General features: G+C 62.0%; 1 protein-coding gene across 6 annotated transcripts; it reads left to right on the forward strand.

The window, feature by feature from the left end:
- Positions 1–434: 434 nt before the first annotated feature.
- Positions 435–18,496, forward strand: RNF44 (ring finger protein 44). 6 transcript variants are annotated; one of them, XM_032124999.1, is made up of 11 exons: positions 435–563; positions 12,367–12,547; positions 12,941–13,157; positions 13,652–13,819; positions 13,994–14,170; positions 14,357–14,518; positions 14,597–14,721; positions 14,884–14,971; positions 15,115–15,236; positions 15,325–15,424; positions 15,665–18,496. In XM_032124999.1, the coding sequence occupies exons 2-11, from the start codon at positions 12,441–12,443 to the stop codon at positions 15,725–15,727; spliced, it is 1,329 nt and encodes a 442-aa protein (XP_031980890.1). In that variant the 5' UTR covers positions 435–563; positions 12,367–12,440; the 3' UTR covers positions 15,728–18,496. The 6 variants fall into 6 exon arrangements, with proteins under 6 accessions (XP_031980890.1, XP_031980892.1, XP_031980887.1 ...); XM_032124996.1 differs by lacking the exon at positions 435–563 and adding an exon at positions 1,282–8,203; XM_032125000.1 differs by lacking the exon at positions 435–563 and adding an exon at positions 9,683–9,762.
- The last annotated feature ends 562 nt before the right edge of the window (positions 18,497–19,058 follow it).

Consider the following 19,058-nt stretch of genomic DNA (forward strand, 5'->3'; position numbering starts at 1 on the left):
TTTGTCAGGCATTGGAATGGGCTGCCCAGGGACGTGGTGGAATTACACCCTGGAGGTGTTTAAGGAAAGACTGGATGTGGCACTTAGTGCCATGGTCTAGTTGACATGGTGGTGTTGGGTCACAGGTTGGGCTGCATGATCTCAGAGATGTTTTCCAACCTAAATAATTCTGTGATTCTGTGATTTCTGTGATCGTCCCCGACTCAGCCCAGGGCGGCGTTTACTGCGCTGCCACTCGGAGCATTACGGCTGAAGAGCTCCGCCGTGAGGTTTAGCGGCGCCGCTCTTGGGCTCATTACGGCAGGAGGCGGCGGGCGCGCCCATCGGCGCAGCGCGGGGGGGGGTGGGCAGCGCGGCGCGGCCGGTTCCATCGACGCAGCGGGCGCGGGGGCGCCATGAGGCGGGGCTGAGGCCGGAGCGGGAGCGGCACCGGGACCGGGACCGGCACCGGCACCGGGACGGACACGGAGCCCGGCGGGCCCGGCCGCCGCGCCATGCGAGCGGGCTGAGCGGCGGGCAGCGCCGGGGCACGGCACCGAGCGCCGGGGGCGCGCCTCCAGAAGGTACGGGGCGCGGCGGCGGCCGCAGGCCCGGGCTGTGCGGGGCAGGGCCGGGGCACCAGGGGGAGGCGGCGGGTAGGGCCCGGGGCTGGGGGAAGGTGGAGGGCAGCCCCCGGGCAGCGGGACAGGGAGGGCGGCGGGCAGGGCCCAGAGCGATGGGGCGGATGCAGGGCCGGCGGGGCCCGGTGCGGCGGGCGGAGGAGCGAGCGCGGCCCGGTGCGGCGGGGGCGGCCGGGCCGGGCCCGGTGCGCAGAGGGGGCGGATGGCCGGGGCGGGCGGGGGTGGCGGCTGCCGGGGCATCGGGGCTCGGGGAAACGGCCGTAAAGCGCAGCCAGGCCCGGTGCAGCCGCACGGCGGTGGGAGGAGCCCCCGCTGCTCGGGGAGCCCCGCGGGGACAGGGGGGGCAGCGGGAAGGGAGCCGGAGCCGGAGCGCTGCCGCCCACGGCGGCTGTCCGGGCCTGCCCCGGCCGGAGCCCCTTCTCGGGGGCTCCCGCGACCCCGGCCGGGCGGGAGTCAGGGGCTGCTGCCGAGGCTCGTGCTGTGTGCTCCCGCTTGGCATCTCGCGGTGTCCCGTCCGCCGTTCCCCCGGACCCGGTAAACTGTGCCAGCTCGGGGCAAGCCCCGGCGTGAGACAGGGAGCGGGAGGGGAAGTGGTGAAACTCTTCGGAAAGTTGTCCCTGGGGAGGAGGTAGGAAACAAACGAGCCCGAAGTGACAGGGTGGGGGTAGTGGCACCCGGGGTGGTGGCAGTGGGACAAGCCGTGCCACCGGCCCGGCAGGATCTGGGCTGGCAGCGTGGGCTGCGTGTGGGGCCCGTGGCAGCCCTGTCTTACGGAGGACGTGTGGGACCGCGTTGTGGGCGGCTGGGATGCGCTCCAGGGTTTGCTCTCCCGGGCAGGAGTTGAGCTCTGCGGCCAGGCAGGTGCTGTCCTTCCGTGTGGGGACAGCCCCTCTTCCCAGGAGCGCAGCTCTGTTTTGCGCTGGTACCTTGTCCACCAGCTCTGCACCGGCCCTGTGCTCCAGCACAACTGGCTGGATGTGCCTGCGGCTCCAGAGATCATCCCTGCGCTTGCTTTCTTGCTGTCCTGTGCCAGTGCCTTGCTCCATCTCTTTGTCACCTGCGCCCATGTCGGCTCTGACGCCCCAGGACCTCGAGGCCCCCCTCGAGGTGGGGTCTTGTGCCTCGGGGAGATGCGCAGGGCAGAGCCCGGCGGGGCAGGTGGGTCCCCGGGGCCAGGCAGGAGCCCCGGGAGGAGGAGCAGCTGTCGGAGGGGAGCCGGCTGCGTCTGATGTCACTGCGGTGCATGGTGGGTAATTATGCACGTTGCAATGAAAATAATAAGGCCGGCTCCATAGTGGTGTCTAAAAATACTGCTAATGCGGAGTGCCTGCTGGGCGCCTTTGTTTGTCACCTTTGGGTGTCTGCTCTGGGGCTGGCCAGGTGATGTCACACCCCTCGAGCAGTAGGTTAGGTTTAGCAGGTGAGCTGTGCCCCCTCCATGCTCCCCCCATATCGGGACACGGTGCCAGCGGAGACAGGGCAGGTGTTGGCATGGGAGGTGAGGCAGGAGGCACCTGTGTGTGTTTGGGAGGCTCCAGTGCCACCTCCCTGCACGCAGCCATGTGAGGAGTTTCGGTGGGATGGCAAAGCTTTGTTCCCCCAGCCTTGCTTGGAGCTGGGCACTCTGAGTGGTGGCTGTTTTGTGTCCAAGAAATCTGTCCTGATATCCCCTGGCAAGTACCAGCTGGTTCCAGTACAGATCAGGATTTGGGCCCTGGTGGTGTGGTCTGGTCTGTCCATCACTGGCATTGTGTGGCCAGGGCAGAGCTCACTGCAGTTGGGGCTGCTGGACCTTTCCCCTGGGGCTGCCACCATGGTGGGTCCTGGCACTGACAGGACTTGGACTGTGGCAACTTGCTGCTTTCTGGCTGAGCAAAGGTGGGAGGGAGGAAGGGATATGCACCTGGAACAGAGGGAAACGATGTGATAGGTGCTGGGCGGCACCTGGGCGCTGGCCCAGGCCAAGGACTGCCCAGCACTCTGATGTCCACTCTGTGGGCTCTGCCTGGATGCTCTCAGAACAGTTCTGGCTGCTGCTGTGGTCCCTGCATCTGCTCCCAGGCTCTGGAAGCTCCTGCTGCAGCAGAGGGAGAGGCTTGCAGGGGTGGCAAGAGCCATCTGGATCCCTGGTGGGCTGGCAGGGGGAAGGTGTTGTGTGGCAGGGCAGCAGCAGAGAGCTGGGAAGAGCAGGAAACACTGAGCCTGTATGCCTGAGTCTCAGTGACGAGTCTCTTCCGCTTTGTGTGCAGGGAGGTCAGAGAGGTGGTGGCTGCTCTTGGTTCCCAGCTGGTGCTTGTGGTGGGCTCTGCCTCCAGCTGTCAGCTGTGGGAGCTGAGCCTTGTCCCTCTTCACTGTGAGCAAACAGGGAGATGTCACCCTGCTGGCATGCTGGGCTGCTTCGCCTTTAGGGTCATGGCTGTGTTCTTGGGGGCTCCTTCACTGGAGAGGGAGCATCGCTGCTGCCTCTGCTCTTGCCAGGTGCTAACTCCAACCTCTGAAGCCACGTGTGGCAGTGGTGTTCCCCTGAGCAGTGAAACACCCTGTCCCTACCTGCTGTGCTGTGTGGCTCCCTTTGCTGAGCGAGGAACAAGGAATGGGGAGAGGAGACTTTGCGAATCCCATTGATCCTCACTGTGGAAGCTGCGTGTTTGCGTCTGCCTGCCCGGGACCAGGGCTCTGTGAGGGGAATTGATCAAGCTGTAAAACCCAGAGCCAGCTAATGAAATAGGGACTATAGATTTTTATTTTAAATGGAAGAGAGTTTAGGAGAGATTTAATTATCCTTGGTTTATGGACCTGTTAGAGGAATGAAATAACAGCTGGCAGGTAAGGGCTGGGCTTCAGCTCATAGCACTTTTCTCCCAGATGTCTGCAGAACTGGTCAAGTTCTGCTACCCAGGGTAGAGCAGGGAGTGATATGAAGTTCCTTGGAGCAGAGTTGGACAGGGTGAAGTCCTGCTTATCCTGCCAGGAGTATGTGTGCTGAAATAGCAGAGGGGCTGGCCCTGGGCAATTGTGGCTGGTGTAAGAACAGCTCTCCTTGTCCCTGGTGCTTGGCGTGGGCCAGTCCTTGTGCTAGTGGACATCAGGGAGTTCAGGAGCCCTGTGCTCACTGGGCTGTCTCCCTCCAGGTGTCATTTTCCCGGGCTGTGGGCGCTGAGCTCTCGCTGACGCCCTTGTACCTGCGCAGTGTGTGGAGTTTGTAAAGGAGAGCTGCAGAGCGCTGGGATTTGCTGGGCTCAGCTGTGTGTTGGACACAAGCTGTAACGCTGTCACTACAGCCACTCCTCCTGTGTGCATCCACTCCACCGTCACGTGAGGCCGGCTGCAGGGCATGGCTCGGGAGGTGCTGGTGGCAGGTGGCACAGCGCTGGTTTTTGGCAGAAAAGCCTGGCTTCTGGATGCTTTTGGGGTTTTCACCTCTTTATTGAGGAGCTGGTGCACGGCATTTTCCCACCATCCCTTGGCTTCCTGCTTGGACCAGTCTGGAGAAACATGGTTTGCCACCTGCCGTGTGTGGGTGATTAGTTGGCCAAGGGGTTTGTGTACCCACCAGGCAGGCACAGTCCGTAGGGTGCCAGTCTGATGTGTTCAGAGACTGCTGAAACATCCAAGGAAGCTGCTGGTGCTGGAGAGTCCTCCCAGAGGCCCTCTGACACTGGTGCAGGAACTTGGGAGAGCCAGGCCCTGAGCCCTGCGGTCATGGAGTTGCATGAGGGTGTTGCGTGGCTCCCTGACACAGGTCAGTTCCAGAGGGGAGCATTGTGGATCTGTGCTGTCAGCTCACAAGGATATTGGGAGAACCCAGCCTGCCGACTCTGTGGGCAGCAGAGCTGCACCATGGTGCTTATCCTTTCCTCCATGCTTGCACCTTCAAGTCCTCAGCATTTCAGGGCAGGAGCTGTTTCCTTCGAGGGCACAAGCAGCCCATGGGGCCCATGTCCAATGTGGCATGTCTGGGTTTTCTGGAGCGGGGTGGTTTGGGAGGGCTCCACACTTGGCTGTGTGCATGGCAGAGGGCGAGGTTGAGCAGTGTCCCCAACAAGCAGCGCTCGTTGCAAGCCTTGGGAATATTATCTTCCAGCTGCAGGCTGGTCCCTGGAGACCTGCCCTCACTGGCTGCAGAGCTGTAGTTCTGGGTCTTCTTTGGCTACCCTGGAAAGCAGGATGAAGGTTTTTAGCTCAACCATGCAGAGCAGAGGACTGGCCTCTAGTGCTCTGTGTTAGGAGCTGCTTCCTCTTGGGTGAGCCTGTGTCATGGTGATCCAGGCCTCCGGCGTCTTTGGCTATTGCCCCTGGGAAGGGAGGGTCCACTTTCTGGTCCTTCTTCCCGAAAGCCTGGCAATGCTGAGGCGCGGTCCCCTCCGGCAGATTGTCTTTTCCCTGCTGTGCTGGTGGGGCTCCCTAGCTGCGTTTGCATTTTGAGCCAAGTGTCTTAGTTGGTTTTCTCTCTGTGCCTGTGCTTCGGGAAAGTGGTGAACAATAAAAATCTGCCGGCGAGAGCTGTAGCAGAGGTCAGGTAGCTCCTGTGCCCCAGGCTGCTCTCTTGTCACTGCACAGTCGCGCTTTGTGCACGGGGGCTATCAGCTTGAAAGTCATGTTTTTGCTCTTAAAACCAACCTCAGGCACTGGTGTGGGGTTCTCTGAGTGATGTATGGGGACATATTGCAGCAAACCTCCTTTGCACTTAGGGTAGTGGTCACTCCCTGTTTTGGTGCATCTTGTAAGCAGCCTCTTGGCAAATTTTAAATCAAGGACAAAGGAGGGTAAATGGTTGCTGAAAATCCTGAGTTTCTCTGAGCTCCTTTCTGAAAATGATCGTTGCAGGTTGTCGGTGTCCCTGCAGGCTTCTTAAAATGCAAAACAAACCACCCAGCCCAACTTCCTGACTGTCACTAGCGCTTTCAAGAGACGCTTCGTTTGCTGAGCGGTAACAAAACTGTTCTTCGCCATCCACCAGCTCCTCGCTCTGCCTGTATCCCTTTGCAGGAACTGCTCTGCCCGAGCGCAGTGGAGAGCAGTGGGGAAGGTGTTTGGAGCCTGGCCGCTCCTGCCCTTGGCCGCTCACTTGACAGATGCCATTAACACTGTCCACAGCATGTAGAGAGAGGGCTGGACTCAGAGAGATGCTTGTGGAGAGGTGGCAGATGAGGTGGGGACTCCAGGGATGCTGTGTGGGGAAGAGAAAGTGGGGTGATCCCTCCTTCCTGAGCTGGCTCTGTCCAGAGAGATTGGGTCTGTTTTAGGAAAGGGCTGTCTGAAATGAGAACTAAAAGTGAAGGGCAGAGGAGTACGGAGATGTGAATTGCAGTGTCTCATAGTAGGAAGGAAAGGAAGGACCGGGGAGGCTACCCAGGCAGCAGGTTTGGCATGGACATGGTGGCATTTGCTCTTTTTCTCCCACCCATGTGCAACTGAGCTGTGGAACTGGCTGCTGCAAAATGCCTGGGCAGACAGAGGTGTGTGTAGTTCAGTGTGCTTCTGTTCAGGGGAGAAGAGGCCACCCAGGCGAGAGGAAGACACAACCCATTCCTTGATGCTGCTGAGCTACAGAGGTGGCCAAGCTGGACCCAGTTGCTGCACCTGCAGCCTTCTGGTCATGCTATTCAGGTCGTGCTGGTGTTTCTAGGGCAAGTGGAGATCTCTTCTAGGGAAGGTGGAGATCTCTGCAGATTATTTACCCTGTCCTAAGGAAATGAAGGCTTGTTGCAAGCTTACTGTTTATTTGTGAGTGTTCACTCTGCTTTGAACTTGCTGGATGGTGTCAGTTGGGGTAGGTGTCAGGTGTGGATGCTGCCTCCGAGGTCTTGGCTTGCTACAGACTCTGGCTCTCAGGGAGGAAGGTGCTGCTAGTTCTCCCTCTGCAGTGCAGCTCATCCATGCTATTAGACATCAGAGAATCCACGTGGGAGAGATCGACAGGAAACTGGGCGTTATCAGTTCCGCTGCCTGTGCAGCTACTCGCTCCTCATGTCAGCATCCTCCACGTGTGTGTGGCTGGAGGCGTTTGATGGGAGTGCTGTCAGCCCGGGGGTGGGAGTGGGTGGCGTGTGATCACGGCGGAGGCGTCCTGCCTCCACTGCCAGTGAACTCGGCTCCACCGGGTGTGCGGAGCAGGGAGGGAGCTCCTTGCTCCCCCATCTCCACGGTGGAGAAGTGCTTCACCCTGCTGATGTTGGAGTGTCCCATGTCCTCTGGTGCTTGTGTTGGGCCTTGGATAGGGTAGGGACACTTCTGCTGCTCCCCCCTCCTTGCAGTCTGAGAGCTTCTGTGTGCTAGATGCTGGTATGCTGGTTTCTTCATGCTTTTTTTCTAGGGCCTGGGGAGAAAAGAGAAGGATCTGGGGCCTCTTTCTCTCTCTGGACTTGTGTGAGAGGCCCAGGAGAATGTGGAGGTGAAGCATTGGCACGCTGAGTGTCGGGGAGAACATGGGGCAGACCAAGCCTCCAGTGGGAGATGTGCTCTCACCGCTGGATCACCCTGGCTAATCCTGTGTCAGACCTGACCTATATATGGGGCAAGGGAGGTGGCATGTCTGTGGCAGCAGATGGTCTCTTAAAGAGCCTGGGCTTGGGGAGACTTCGTCCTGCTGGCCCCTGGCTATCCTGAAGGAAAGGATGGGCCACCTGTCGGCTGTGGAGCAGCCAGGTTCAGCCTGAGCAGCCCCTTGCAGGTAGAGAGCTTTCTAAGGCTGTCCAATCACTATGGGTGTCACAGGTCTCCGTGGCTGGACTGGGACCCCTTGTCCTGGCTAGAAGCAGTGACCAGCCTTGCCATAGCATCGTTTGGGCCCCTCACATGGTTTTTCAGGCAGAGCTCTGTACTTGGGGCATTGTGATGCTGGTGTCTGTGTGCATGGCTGTGTCCCTGAGACAGTGTGGGTTGAGCTGCTTCCACATGCTCTGGTCCTGCGGCCGGATGTGTGGTGCCCCATCCTCACTGGGCGTAGCCGTGTGCAGTGTGGCTGTGCCATGGGAACGATCCAGCCTGGCTGGGCAGGGAGCATGTGCAGCGTGTGAGCTGTGTTCCATCGATGGCTTCTCCTGATGCTGTCCTGAGGACATCGATAGCTGCTGCCCGTGGGGGAGCTGGTGATGCTGGAGTGGGTCTGGAGGGAGTGTCTGCACAGATACCCACCATCTGTGGCCTCTGCCTGCTGCTGGTGCTCTGCCTGTGTCCTGGCAGCCTTGTGAAGGTGCAGTGCTGCCTCTGCCCACAAACAATGGCAAGGTCAAAGGACAGAGTGCTGTTTTCCTTCTCTTCCCTGTAGTCCCCAGCTCCTGAAGCAAAGAGGCTGTAGTGGAACAGACCTGGAGGGTGGTTGTTCAGGTTCGGGCTGATTCAGTCCTTTGGCTCTTCCTGCTGGAGTTCTTGCCTGAGTGCGTGGCTCTGACACCATCACAGGTCTGCCCTGCTGTGCTGCCTTCCTGTCCCGTGTGTCTCCTACCATGGGGACAGAAGCAGTTGGCCGTGGTGCTACTGACAGTCATGGTAGAGGGATCTTGCCCCAGAATGCTCTATGTCCTGGAGGATCCTTGAGCCTGGTGTAGTTCCTCCTGCACGCCTGGATTTGGGGTGAAGAGGTGAGAGCCTTGAGAGGGGCCTGAAGGGACCTGGGCACAGGGCTGGAATCGGGCAAAGCTGAATCTGACTGCTCATTGCAACAATGAGCTACTGAATTGTTAAATCGTCGATCTGAGGGTTTTTTTGAAAGGGGTGATGCTACAAATTAATTAGCTCCCTTTTGGTTGTTAGCACTTTAAAGCCCAGCTGTCAGGGGAGGGCTGGTTTATAGGCATTACATCAGGGCTGCCGGCTGGCTCGCTCGCCTACCTGGGAATTTCTAAGTGTGCGTTGTAACCGGGGGAAATTTGGCTCGGATGCAGCATCTGGCGCTCAGTGGAGCTGCTGCGATGCACCGTCCTGAGTACGGGGATTTGACTGGTGCCTGAGCGGTGCTGCTGAAGCACACGGGGAGCCAGTGGCACAGCCTCTTGGGCTCCTGGGGAGCCGGTGGCTCGGCCTCTTGCTGTACAGCTCCCGGGGAGCCGGTGGCACAGCCTCCCAGTGTGTGGTTCCCTGGGAGCTGGTGACTTGGCCTCTTGGTGTGCAGTTCCCGGGGAGCCGGTGGCTCTGCCTCTCGGTGCCCAGCTCTCAGCATTAGCCACCAGCCCTCAGGTGAGCTGCAGGTGTGCAGGAGATGGTCCGAGTAGTTCTTGCTTCTTGCTTAAATGTGAGAGAGTAGGAGGCTTTTCTGGTGCATGAAAGTTTGAACTGGCTAGAGATGCCCTGGGAGAGCTGTTGGTGCGGGCGAGGGCTCGATGTGCTGAGCGGGAGCGGAGCAGCTCCTCCATGCTCCCGTCCCAGCGCGGGAGGTGGCGGGGAGCCGCGTCCCTGCTTGCCCACCCCCGGGTTTTTCTGCCCACCAGCACAGAAACACGGCGACTCCCGGGCACACGGGGCTGCCGTCCCCGCGGCCCACCAGGCTCACGGAGCTGCCAGCCCGGTGACCAGGGGCCCGGGAGCGATGCGGGGGCGCAGGTACGTTGCCACCAGCCTTAAGGCCTGTCGCAGCGGGGCGAGGTGGCCGGTAGCGGCACCAAGCCCCTTGAGAAGGGCGGGGGCTGCCCGGTTTCCCCCGTTCTGGGCCCCTCTCGGTGGTCCCGGGCGGGGGTCGGTGCCCCGCGTGGCGGCCCCGCGCTCCAAGATGGCTGCGGACCGTGACACGCCTGGTCACGTGGGACGCGCGCACACCGCGCCGCCCCCCCCCCCCCCCCCGGTGCCCCCGGGCGCCCCCCCTTCCCCCCCCGCGCCCGGCGCGCGCGCCCCCGGTGCCCCCGAGCGCTGTGACTCGGTGCGGTGCGTCCCGCTGGTTCTTAAAGGGACAGGCACCTCCCGCACACCCCGGCCCGCCGCGGCCGCCCCGCGCCGCGGAAAACAAAGAGGCACCGGAAACAGCGGCGGCGGAGAGGGGGGCCGGCCCGGCGGGAGGCGGGCGGGAGGGAGGGAGGGGAGGGCCGGCGGCGGGCCGGCGGGGGGGGGGCAGGCCCGGGCCCGGCGTCGGCGAACAAAGAGCGGCGGGAGGGAGGGGGCGGGGGCGCCGCAGCGGCACCGGAGCGGCGGGCCCAGGCCATCGGTGCAGGTACGTGCGGGCCGGGGGGGGCGGGAGCGGGGCGGGGGCGGGGGCCGGCCCCCGGACCCCCGGCAGCACCTGCCCCGGGCGGCGGCGGCGGAGCCCGGCGGCCGCCTTTGTTATTGCTTTTGTTTGGCGCCGAGCACATGGCCCCGGAGCGGCCGCTCTTAAAGCCACAGCTCCGCACCGGCACCGGCAGGGCTCCGCGGCGGGGGGCGCGGGCTGGGGTGCGCTCCCGGGTGCCGGTGGCCGCGGTGCCTCCCCGGGGTGCTGCACGGTGGGTGCTTCGTCGGTGCGTTCCGGGATGTGCTGTTCGCCCCGCCGTGCGCCGCCGTCCCGGACACCCGTGATCGGGTCCGGGGGGTCGGGTTGGGGGTCGGGGTCGGCCTTTCGAAGGGGCTGCCGGTGCGGCGGGGCCAGCGGTGACCCCGCTCCCGGGGGGAGCTGGCGGCGCTCGCGTGGGAACGGCGGGGAAGGGGCTACGGGAGAGCTCGGGGTGCCGGGACGGAGCTGGCGGCGGGTGGCAGCGGGGTGGCAGGACCCCCGGGGCGGGCGGCAGCCCCGGAGCCCGGCTCTGCCCGAGCAGATGGCACCGGGCGTGAGCGCTGGCGCGCTGCTAACTTTGTTCTCGGCGGGGCCCGGGAGCCGCCTCCCTCCGCCCTTCCGAGGGGCTGCGGGACCGCGATCCTCTTCGCTTCGGAGCTGCGGTGGCCTCCGCGGGGTCGCGGTCACCCTGCTCGGCGTAAGCGCGGAGGGAGCCGGGTGTGCCCGCTCAGGACAGGAGGGTGGGCACCTTATGGGTGCTGGTTGTGGCAGGACGGGGGCCGGGCCAAAACTGTCCCGCAAGTCGGGGGTGCCGTCCTGCCTCGGGATGCTGTCCTGGGGTTCCGAGAGCGCAGGCAGCCCCCCGCTCTGGTGGTCCCAGGAACAGGAGAGCCCCTGTATGGCTTCAGTGTTCCTCTGCGGACGTGCTGCCCATCCCCAAGCCTATCACTGGTGGTGCCTGGTCTGGAAGGTCCCTGCTGGATCACACAGGACCTTGGTACCACGTGTGCTCCAAGAGTGAGGATGTGGAACTGGAAGCAGTAACACCTCAGAGAAGGTTCTTCAGAGTGGGGTTAAATCTGGGCTGTTGCTGCATTTTGGCCCCCAGCCCACTCAGGGTCACATTGCAGCTGGGCAGAGCTTTGAGGTGGGCAGAATGAACTCCGTGTGGAAGGAACCTCCTGTTCCAGGAACCACCCTTTCCTGGTGACAGTCACAGACAGGTTCCTGGGGGGCTCAGGCTGTGGCTTTTGCCTTTTTTTTTTTTTTCCTTTTTCCTGCCAAAACAAAGAGAGAAATTTGCTTTCAGCTTCCACAGTAGTGTGGAGATGAGGGTGAGGATAAGAAGAGACCTGTGTGTGGCACGGGACTTGCCCCGGTGGTTGTTGATATGTTGTCACCCAAAAGTGACACTGCAGCTTCTCCCTGCTGGGCTGACATCCCCCCTCTGAGCAGCATTCCCCAGGCTCCAGGTCCCTGAATTGTCTTTCCTGTCCCCAGTGTGTCTTTGCCATGGGCACTGAGGAGGAGGTGGGGCTGAAGAAGCTGCTCTCAGGGGGACCTCACCAGCCTGCAGTGAGCTGGATTTAGGGGCAGGTGGGCTGCAGTGCCAAGGCTGTGGCTGCTGCCGTGTGCTGGCCTGGGCCTGTGGAGGCTGAAGGAAGCTGGGCAGTGGGAGGGTGCCCAGGGAGGATGTTGGACATACACAGAGCCAAGGGAGGCCCTTTTGGGACCTGGGAAAGCAGAGCCTGGGGAAGCCCAGCCCCAAATGCAGATGTCTCCTCTGTGCAGTGCCAGGCTTCACTGGGGCTGAGGGTTCGAGCTGAGTCCTGGAAGGGGGCTCTGGTACAGGAACACCAGTCAGGCTGGGTGCAGGAGGGGAGATGGGGCAGGGCCATGGCACTGTTCCCCCTGTCCCATTGCCTTGGGGAGCAGCTGGGGGAGCAGAGCTGCCTGCTTGGCTTCAGCAGAGCCCATGCTTGTCGCCTGCTCCATGGGGATGTGTGGCTGCACCCTGTTTGCAGCAGGGAGTTGAAGTGCACAGCCCTGACAGAGAAGGGCCATGTGCCTCACTGCCACCACCAGCCCCCGCGCCTGTCACTGGGGCAGCAGTGTCACTCCAGAGTAGGATGTGCAAGAGATCAGCAACAAAGAGCACCCCCCAGAGCACAGAGCAGCATCAAGGACCTGCTGGGAACTCCCCATGCCACTGCTCAGGCTCCCTGTTGGCCAGTGAGCAGGCTGGGATGCTGCCTCAGCCACAGGGCTCTTCATCACTTTCTTTCCTCTGTGCCAAAAATAAGTGCTTCTCTCTCTCTCTGTGTCTGTATCGTGCATGGGGGGGGGGTGACTCTGGCCATGAAGGGGAGGGACAGTAACAAGGGGGTTGGGGACAGGCTCTTCCTAGCCCCTCTCAGTGCCATATCCAGCCCCAGGAGATGGGGTGGGTGCAGCTCTAGGTGGAGGAGCAGCAAGAGCTCCAGCTGTCGGCATCACCATCCTTGTGGGGATGGAGCAGCAGACTGAGCTGTGGGGGGACAGTGCCATGACCTGCTGTCCCTCTTGCAGAATTCAAGGTGCTGGTATCTTGCCCTGCCTGCAGCCTGAGGTCCCGTGTGCCCATCCGTCTCCCAACGTCACCAATGCGACCATGGGAACTGGCAGTGAATAGGCGGCCGCCCTCTGCCCCTTTTGCCCAGCGCCGTTTCTCGGGGGGACCTTGCAGCAGCCCCGACCACCTCCGGCGAAGGTACGGGGTGCAGGGTGGTGCGGAGCCCTGGCCCTTGTGACACGTGGGGACGTGGGGCCGGTTCCCTGGTCCTGCTGGGGCAAGGCACTGGCTCCCAGTGGGGCTTGGGGGAACATAGACAGGGAAGCACATCCACCTGGCCCAGGTGAGGGGTCCCTGGGGAGCAGGGGTCTTTTTTATGCTGCAGACACGGAGAGGGCACTTGCAGGGTGAGCAGAGAAGCTGGTTCTGGAGCTGCCCAGCCTGATGTGGCCTGGCACAATGCCCTGAGCATCTCACCCTGGGCATTGGGCTGGCACTGATCCTCCTGTGTCCATCCTGCCTGGGGCTGTGGTGCCCCCCTGGCCTGGGGGGTCACTCCTGCTCTGTTTCTCTCCTGCGGTGGCCCCGCAGCCCCTCTGCCAGGCGTCAGTGGGGACGACGCGACCGACCTCTGGCAACCCTGCTGGGCCAGGATGAGCCCCAGGTGCACCCTGCCTTCCCCCAGCAGCCGCACATCCCTGTAGATGAGCCCCGCGCCTACGCTCTTCCCAGCACGCCGCCACGAATGCTTCACCCAGCCGCTCACCCGCCCCACCAGAACCCATTCATGGTGGATCTGCATGACCAGGTAGGTGCTGCAGCCCCCAGCCTCACTCCTAAGTGTGATCCTATGGTGGCATTGGGCTGGTGTCTGGAGTGGTGACTTGTCCCTGGGTCCCCTCTAGGCACTTGCTGCTGGGATCGCCCAGCCCTGAGCCTGCTGGTGCTCTTGTTCTCTTAGCATTTAAATCTTGGGGCCCTTCTGCCAGGGTGGTCCCTCTTCCCAGGGGCTGGGGACAGTCCCCTCGTAGGGTTGTTCATGTGACAACTGTCATCATCATCCATGGTAATGGTGATGTGTTGGAGGCTGTGTCAGCCTGTCTGTGAGGAGGAAAGAGGGGTCCAGAACTCCCTCAAGCTGAGCCCTCACTCAGCCTGTTCCTCTGGCCACACCAGCAGGATGGGCATGCCAGGTGTTTTGTCCCAGTGCTGAGTGCCCAGCGTCCTGCTATGACCCTGTCAGGACAGGGACAGCTCAGCCAGGGCTGTACCCTGACCGTGCCCTCGGCACCTTGTCCTCAGGTGCACCAGGGACCTGTCCCTCTCTCCTACACGGTTACCACCGTAACGACGCAAGGCTTCCCCATCCACGCTGGCCAGCACATCCCTGGGTGCAGCACCCAGCAGCTCCCAGCATGCTCAGTGATGTTCAGTGGACAGCACTACCCGCTCTGCTGCCTCCCACCCCCGGTGAGTCACAGCGGGGGACGCCTGGGGACAGCCTGGGCTGTGAATGCCCAGAAGTCGTGTGGGTACCTAAGCCCACTGTAGTGCAAGTTTCTGGGAACACAGGGTCCTTCGGAGGCCCTGGGGAGGGGGGCAGGGGTGTCTGACCCTTGTTTTTCTCTCTGTCTCTCCTCACAGCTGATTCAGGCATGTGCCATGCAACAACTTCCCGTCTCCTACCAGACATTCCCCCCCATCATCTCCAGCGACCATTACATCCTGCACCCACCCCCGCCACCAGTGCCCCCCCACCAGCCGCCCCACATGGCCCCCCTGGGGCAGTTTGTACCTCTCCAAGCCCAGCATCCACGCATGGTGAGTTGGGGTGGAGGGACGGGCTGGGGACGTGACGCGCCCACCGCTTTGGGGTCTTGTCCTTCTGCAACCCCTGTGGGTCTAAGCTGGGGGTGGCACGCAGGGTGCCCAGGGTGCCTCTGTCTTCATAGCGTCAGGGAGGTGTAATTTGGGATGCTCCTCTCAGCCTAACTGTTTCCCCCACAGCCTCTGCAGAGGATAGACAATGACGTGGACCTGCGAGGGGAGCAGCACCCCATCGCAGGCTTCACGTACCCTCCGTCTCACCACGCTCCCACACTGTCGCCCTCCATGCCGCTGCATTACCTCCCCCATGACCCGCTGCACCAAGAACTGCCATTTGGCGTGGTGAGTCCCTGTCCTGTGGAGGGGTTGGGGACACTGTAGGGCTGGCATGACTCTTGAGTGCCCCGTCTCTCCCTGCAGCCATACCCCCATATGATGCCCCGGCGGCTGAACACCCAGCGGTACCGGCTGCAACAGGCGCTGCCCCCACCGCCACCCCCTCCGCCGCCTCCTCCGTACTATCCGAGCTTCCTGCCCTATTTCCTGTGAGTACTGGTGGGGATATTGTAGGATGTGTAGGGCAGGGGTGGCACTGTGGATGGGGGCCACAGTGGCACTGTGTTGGCACAGAGGGAGGGCTCTGCCCCCTGGGGATGCTATGGTGGAGATTGTGGCCCCATGCTGACTGCCCTGTCCTTCCCCCCCAGTTCTATGCTTCCTGTGTCGCCAACGGCCGTGGGGCCCACGATCAGCTTAGACCTGGACGTGGATGACGTAGAGATGGAGAATTATGAGGTGCGTCGGCTTGGCTTCCCCACAGTGATGGGATGGGAGAGCTGGGGGGGTTTGCTGATTGCTCTTCTGGGAGGAGAGAGCCTTGGAGGGGTGCTGTGCCAGAACATGAGACGAGCTGAGCTGGCTTCTGCATCTCCCTGCAGGCACTGCTGAACTTGGCCGAGCGGCTGGGGGAGGCCAAGCCACGGGGACTCACCAAAGCAGACATCGAGCACCTCCCATCCTACCGCTTCAACCCTGAGAGCCACCAGTCTGAGCAGACCCTGTGAGTGAGCCACCCGTCTGAGCAGACCCTGTGAGGGGTGGGGGGCTGTGACCGCCAGTGGGGCCCTACTGACGGCTGCTTCCCCCAGGTGCGTCGTGTGCTTCAGCGACTTCGAGGCCCGGCAGCTTCTCCGCGTCCTGCCCTGCAACCACGAGTTCCACGCCAAGTGTGTCGACAAATGGTTAAAGGTACTGCCTGTGCCCGCTGTGGGAAGCGGGGTGACTCCCTGGGGTGCCGTGGGGGTGGGGTGCTGCCTTTTGGGTGGCCTCAGTTCCCTCCCTGCGTGCACTGGGAGCTGGGGCCAAGCACTGTGCAAGGCTGGGTAAGCCACTCCTGGGATGTGGTTCCAGCCTTGCCAGTGGTGCATGGTGGGTCCAGTGGGTGCCATGTGGTGCTGCTCACTTGCCTCTGTCTCTGGTTGCCCGCAGGCGAACCGCACGTGCCCGATCTGCCGGGCGGACGCGTCGGAGGTGCAGCGGGAGGCGGACTGAGGCTGACAGGCGCTGTGCCGCACAATTCGCTAGAGGACGAGGACGCCGGGCCGGGGCGGGGGCCGCTGCCCGCTGCTAGGGCTTGACCCTGCGCTTACCCCCCCTCCCCAAAGCCTCTCCTCGGATGTGGTGAGCATTGAGCAGTCCGGGCTCCCGGCCAGCCCTCCTCCTCCCCGCCAGGGCACGGACTCGGCCGGACGCCTGCCCGCTGCGCTCCCAGGGCCCCGAATCGTGTTGTGCTGGAGGCGGGAGGTGCGTGGCCGTGCCCTCTGTGCTCCAAAGACGCTGTTGTTGCTCCATCACTTTCCAGGTCTTTGTACTTTGCTAGGGAATTAGTGGTTTTTCCCTTTGTCACTATTTTTTTTACGATTTTTTTTTTTTCCTTGTTTCATTTTTATTTCTGTCAAGTTTTTGGTTCCTTGGCCGTTTGCCCCAGGGGCGTGCAGGCGGCTCCTCCCCTCGGCGTTGCTCTCGGAAGACGCGGGGAGGAGAGAGAAGGGAGCGCTTCGGGTTTGATGCCGGCGGCACTGCGAGCCGGAGCGCCGGGCCGGCCCCGGGGAGAGCCGGAGGAGGTGGCTGGCGGAGTGCGGCCGAGGTGGGACACCAGCAACCCCGTGGCGTGGCTGGGGCAGAAAGGCAGGAACACAGGAATGCCTCTGTCCCCGCTCCCGCACGCAGCCCGGCACGGCCCCTCTCCTGCCTCTGCTGCCCTGGGGAGCTCCCAGAGGGCTATGGCTGCTTGGGGTCTTTTGCCAGTGGGAGGATGGTGCTGGCACAGCCCTGGCCCTTCTCCCTGTTCATTCCCCTGTGCCCGGCCGGTGCAGCTCCCGGGGCCAGGCCATGTGGCATCCTGCAAGGCAGCCAGGCTTGAGGAGGGGACACCAACCTCGTCCCTGGGGCCGTGGGCGTGTGGTGTCCCCGGTGTGCTGCCCAGCCCCCGGCTCCTGCTCGTTTCTCTGTCCCGACGACGTAAATCAAGGTAGCCCCGTGCCCCGTCCTGCTGGCTGGACGGGCGCGGTGTCCCCGGCCGGTGGGCAGCAAGGGGCTGGGCTGTGGCCCCCGGAGCCGGGGGGGGTTTATTCATAACCTCGTGGAGTATTTTCAGTGCTACCCAGGCCTTGGCCCGGCTGGTGCGGGGGAAGCTGTGAGCGGCCCCCCTGCCGCCGTATCCCCTCTGCCCATGCAGGGGCCGGGGGAGAAGCCGCCAGGCCGCTGCCCGGCTCCATCAATCCCGCGTGGCCGTTGTTTTGCATGATTAATTAGCGAGGAGGGTGACGGGAGGCGGTGGCAGGGGCGGTGGTGAGAGCACTGCCCTCCCCTCGTGGCGCGTCGCTGACGCCTGGGAGCCTCCGAGCGGACGCCAGCCCTATGTAAATGTTCACAAATATGCATGCATGTCTGACCAGCTTGGAACGTGGTCTTGGCTACGTCTAGCCGGCTGTGGGGTGAGGGGGGTGGGGAGAGGGGTTTTTGTGCTCAGCTGATACTGCCATGCACTGTACTGCACATGTCCGCAACGCCACAGCAGGACCGTGAGACTTTCAGGGCCGTCCCCGCGGGGTCCGTGCCCGCGGCGGCGGCGTGTGCAAGGGACCGGGGTGGGAGGGGGCGGCTCCCCGCGGGGCGGGGGGCAGGCACGGGGCTGGCCCCCGGCGGTGGCTCGGCCGGGTGCGAGGTGAGGGGCCGCGCCCGGAACGTGGGTGGGCACGACGGCGCTCCCCACGCCGAGGGCCGGAGGGCAGTGCCAGCCACCGGTCGGCCGGCCCCGGTCGCTGCCCGGTCGGGCGCGGAGGGCGGCGAGCAGCGGCGGGCTACGGGCCGGCTCCCCCTCGCCGCCCTTTCCCACCTCTCCGGCGGCCGCCCTCCATGCGGAGCGTCGAGGCCGAGGGCCCCGCCGTGGCACGGGCGCCAGCACCGCTGGGCTCGGTGCCCCTTGGGCAGGACCCCGGCCCCCTCCCCGTCCCTCACTCAGTGACAGATAACCAAAGGAGTCCCCGGCTTCGTGCCCCCGGAGACGCCCCCCTCCTCCCCTCCCGCCCTCGCGGTGCCCAGGGAGCCAGGAAAGCCTTACGGTCCTTTGACGGCGACTCGAAAGCTCACAGCTCGTGTGCTGCAGAATTTATTCCAATGAGCAGCTAAAAGTATCATTTAAAAAAAAATAACAAAAAGAAAAAACGACAAAAAAAAAATACTAAAAAACAATTATTTAGGGTGTTTGTGATTGCTGACTGCGCTGTAGATACCACTGTTTACCAATGAATTCCTGTGGTGGGATAGTGGACTGTTTACTGTTCTATTATACCAGTCCCCGGGCCCTCCGGTGGGACCCCCGCGTTCCCCGCGGCTCCCCGGAAGGTGCTAGGACGTGTGTTCTGTGTTAGAAAGTTTTTATATATATATATATATATAAATATATATATATAATTTTTTTTGCTCTGTTACTTGCACATTTTACAGTTACCTCATTTTTCCCATGTATGTATTTGAAAAAAGGCTAATATATAGAAAAAAAGGTTCTTAAAGCTCTAAAAGTGTTTGTTTTTTTCCATTCCATTGGAATCATATTGGTTTTGTAGCATTTAACATAACTAGTATGTTGTATTATATATATGTGTATTATACTGATTGAAATTTTTAACAGATTTGTACTTTTTTTAAAATGAAAGTTGCTAGTTCTGCTTGACCAAGTAGTGCAATCATTATTTTTTTTAATGTTGTGGCTGATTTTGAGAGGGATATTCACTAATAAATGTATGATGTATACCAACACGCTGGGTCCAGCTCTTGTCTCCATGGGGTCTTGAGGGGAACTGTGGGGGCCAGGGATGGGAGGGAGCTGCAGCAGCTGGAAGGGCCCTGGAGAGAGGCTTGGAGGAGAGCCCAAGGGTGGGAGCAGGGCCTGGTTGGATGCTCTGCCCCAGTGGGATCTGGTTTTGAGCAGCACCACACGCCCCCTCCTTCCCACCTCGAGACCCCTCACAGCGTACACAGAGATGGAAAGTCCTCCTGGCTGCTATCCTGGGACAGCAGAGCTCCCTGGGTGGCTCCAGCTACAGCAGTGGGACACCTTCCACCTCTCCTCCATCCCAACCCTCCAGCAGACCCACACTGGGCCAGGGAAGAGCTATCCCTGTGCTCCTGTGTCCCTGCCCACAGCAGCTGTGCTTTGAGATTCCTTCTACCTTCAACCATTCTAAGTGAGCTTGGCTCCAGAGCAGTAGGGAAGGACCAGGCTCCTACCACTCTCCCTTTGGGCAGGCGATGGCCCAGCCTTACACTCACCTCTCACACCTTTTTCACCTCCCACTTGCTCCAAGAGGGTTCACCCAGC

Source organism: Corvus moneduloides, chromosome 15 (genome assembly GCF_009650955.1).
Source record: "Corvus moneduloides isolate bCorMon1 chromosome 15, bCorMon1.pri, whole genome shotgun sequence".
In the NCBI taxonomy this organism is placed as follows: domain Eukaryota; kingdom Metazoa; phylum Chordata; class Aves; order Passeriformes; family Corvidae; genus Corvus; species Corvus moneduloides.

Coding starts and splice junctions, on each gene's coding strand:
- RNF44 (XM_032124999.1), top strand. CDS start 12,441: ATGCGACCATGGGAACTGGCAGTGAATAGGCGGCCGCCCTCTGCCCCT. Junction 13,820..13,993: donor TCTGCTGCCTCCCACCCCCG/GTGAGTCACAGC, acceptor CTCTCCTCACAG/CTGATTCAGGCATGTGCCAT. Junction 14,722..14,883: donor AGCTTCCTGCCCTATTTCCT/GTGAGTACTGGT, acceptor CTTCCCCCCCAG/TTCTATGCTTCCTGTGTCGC.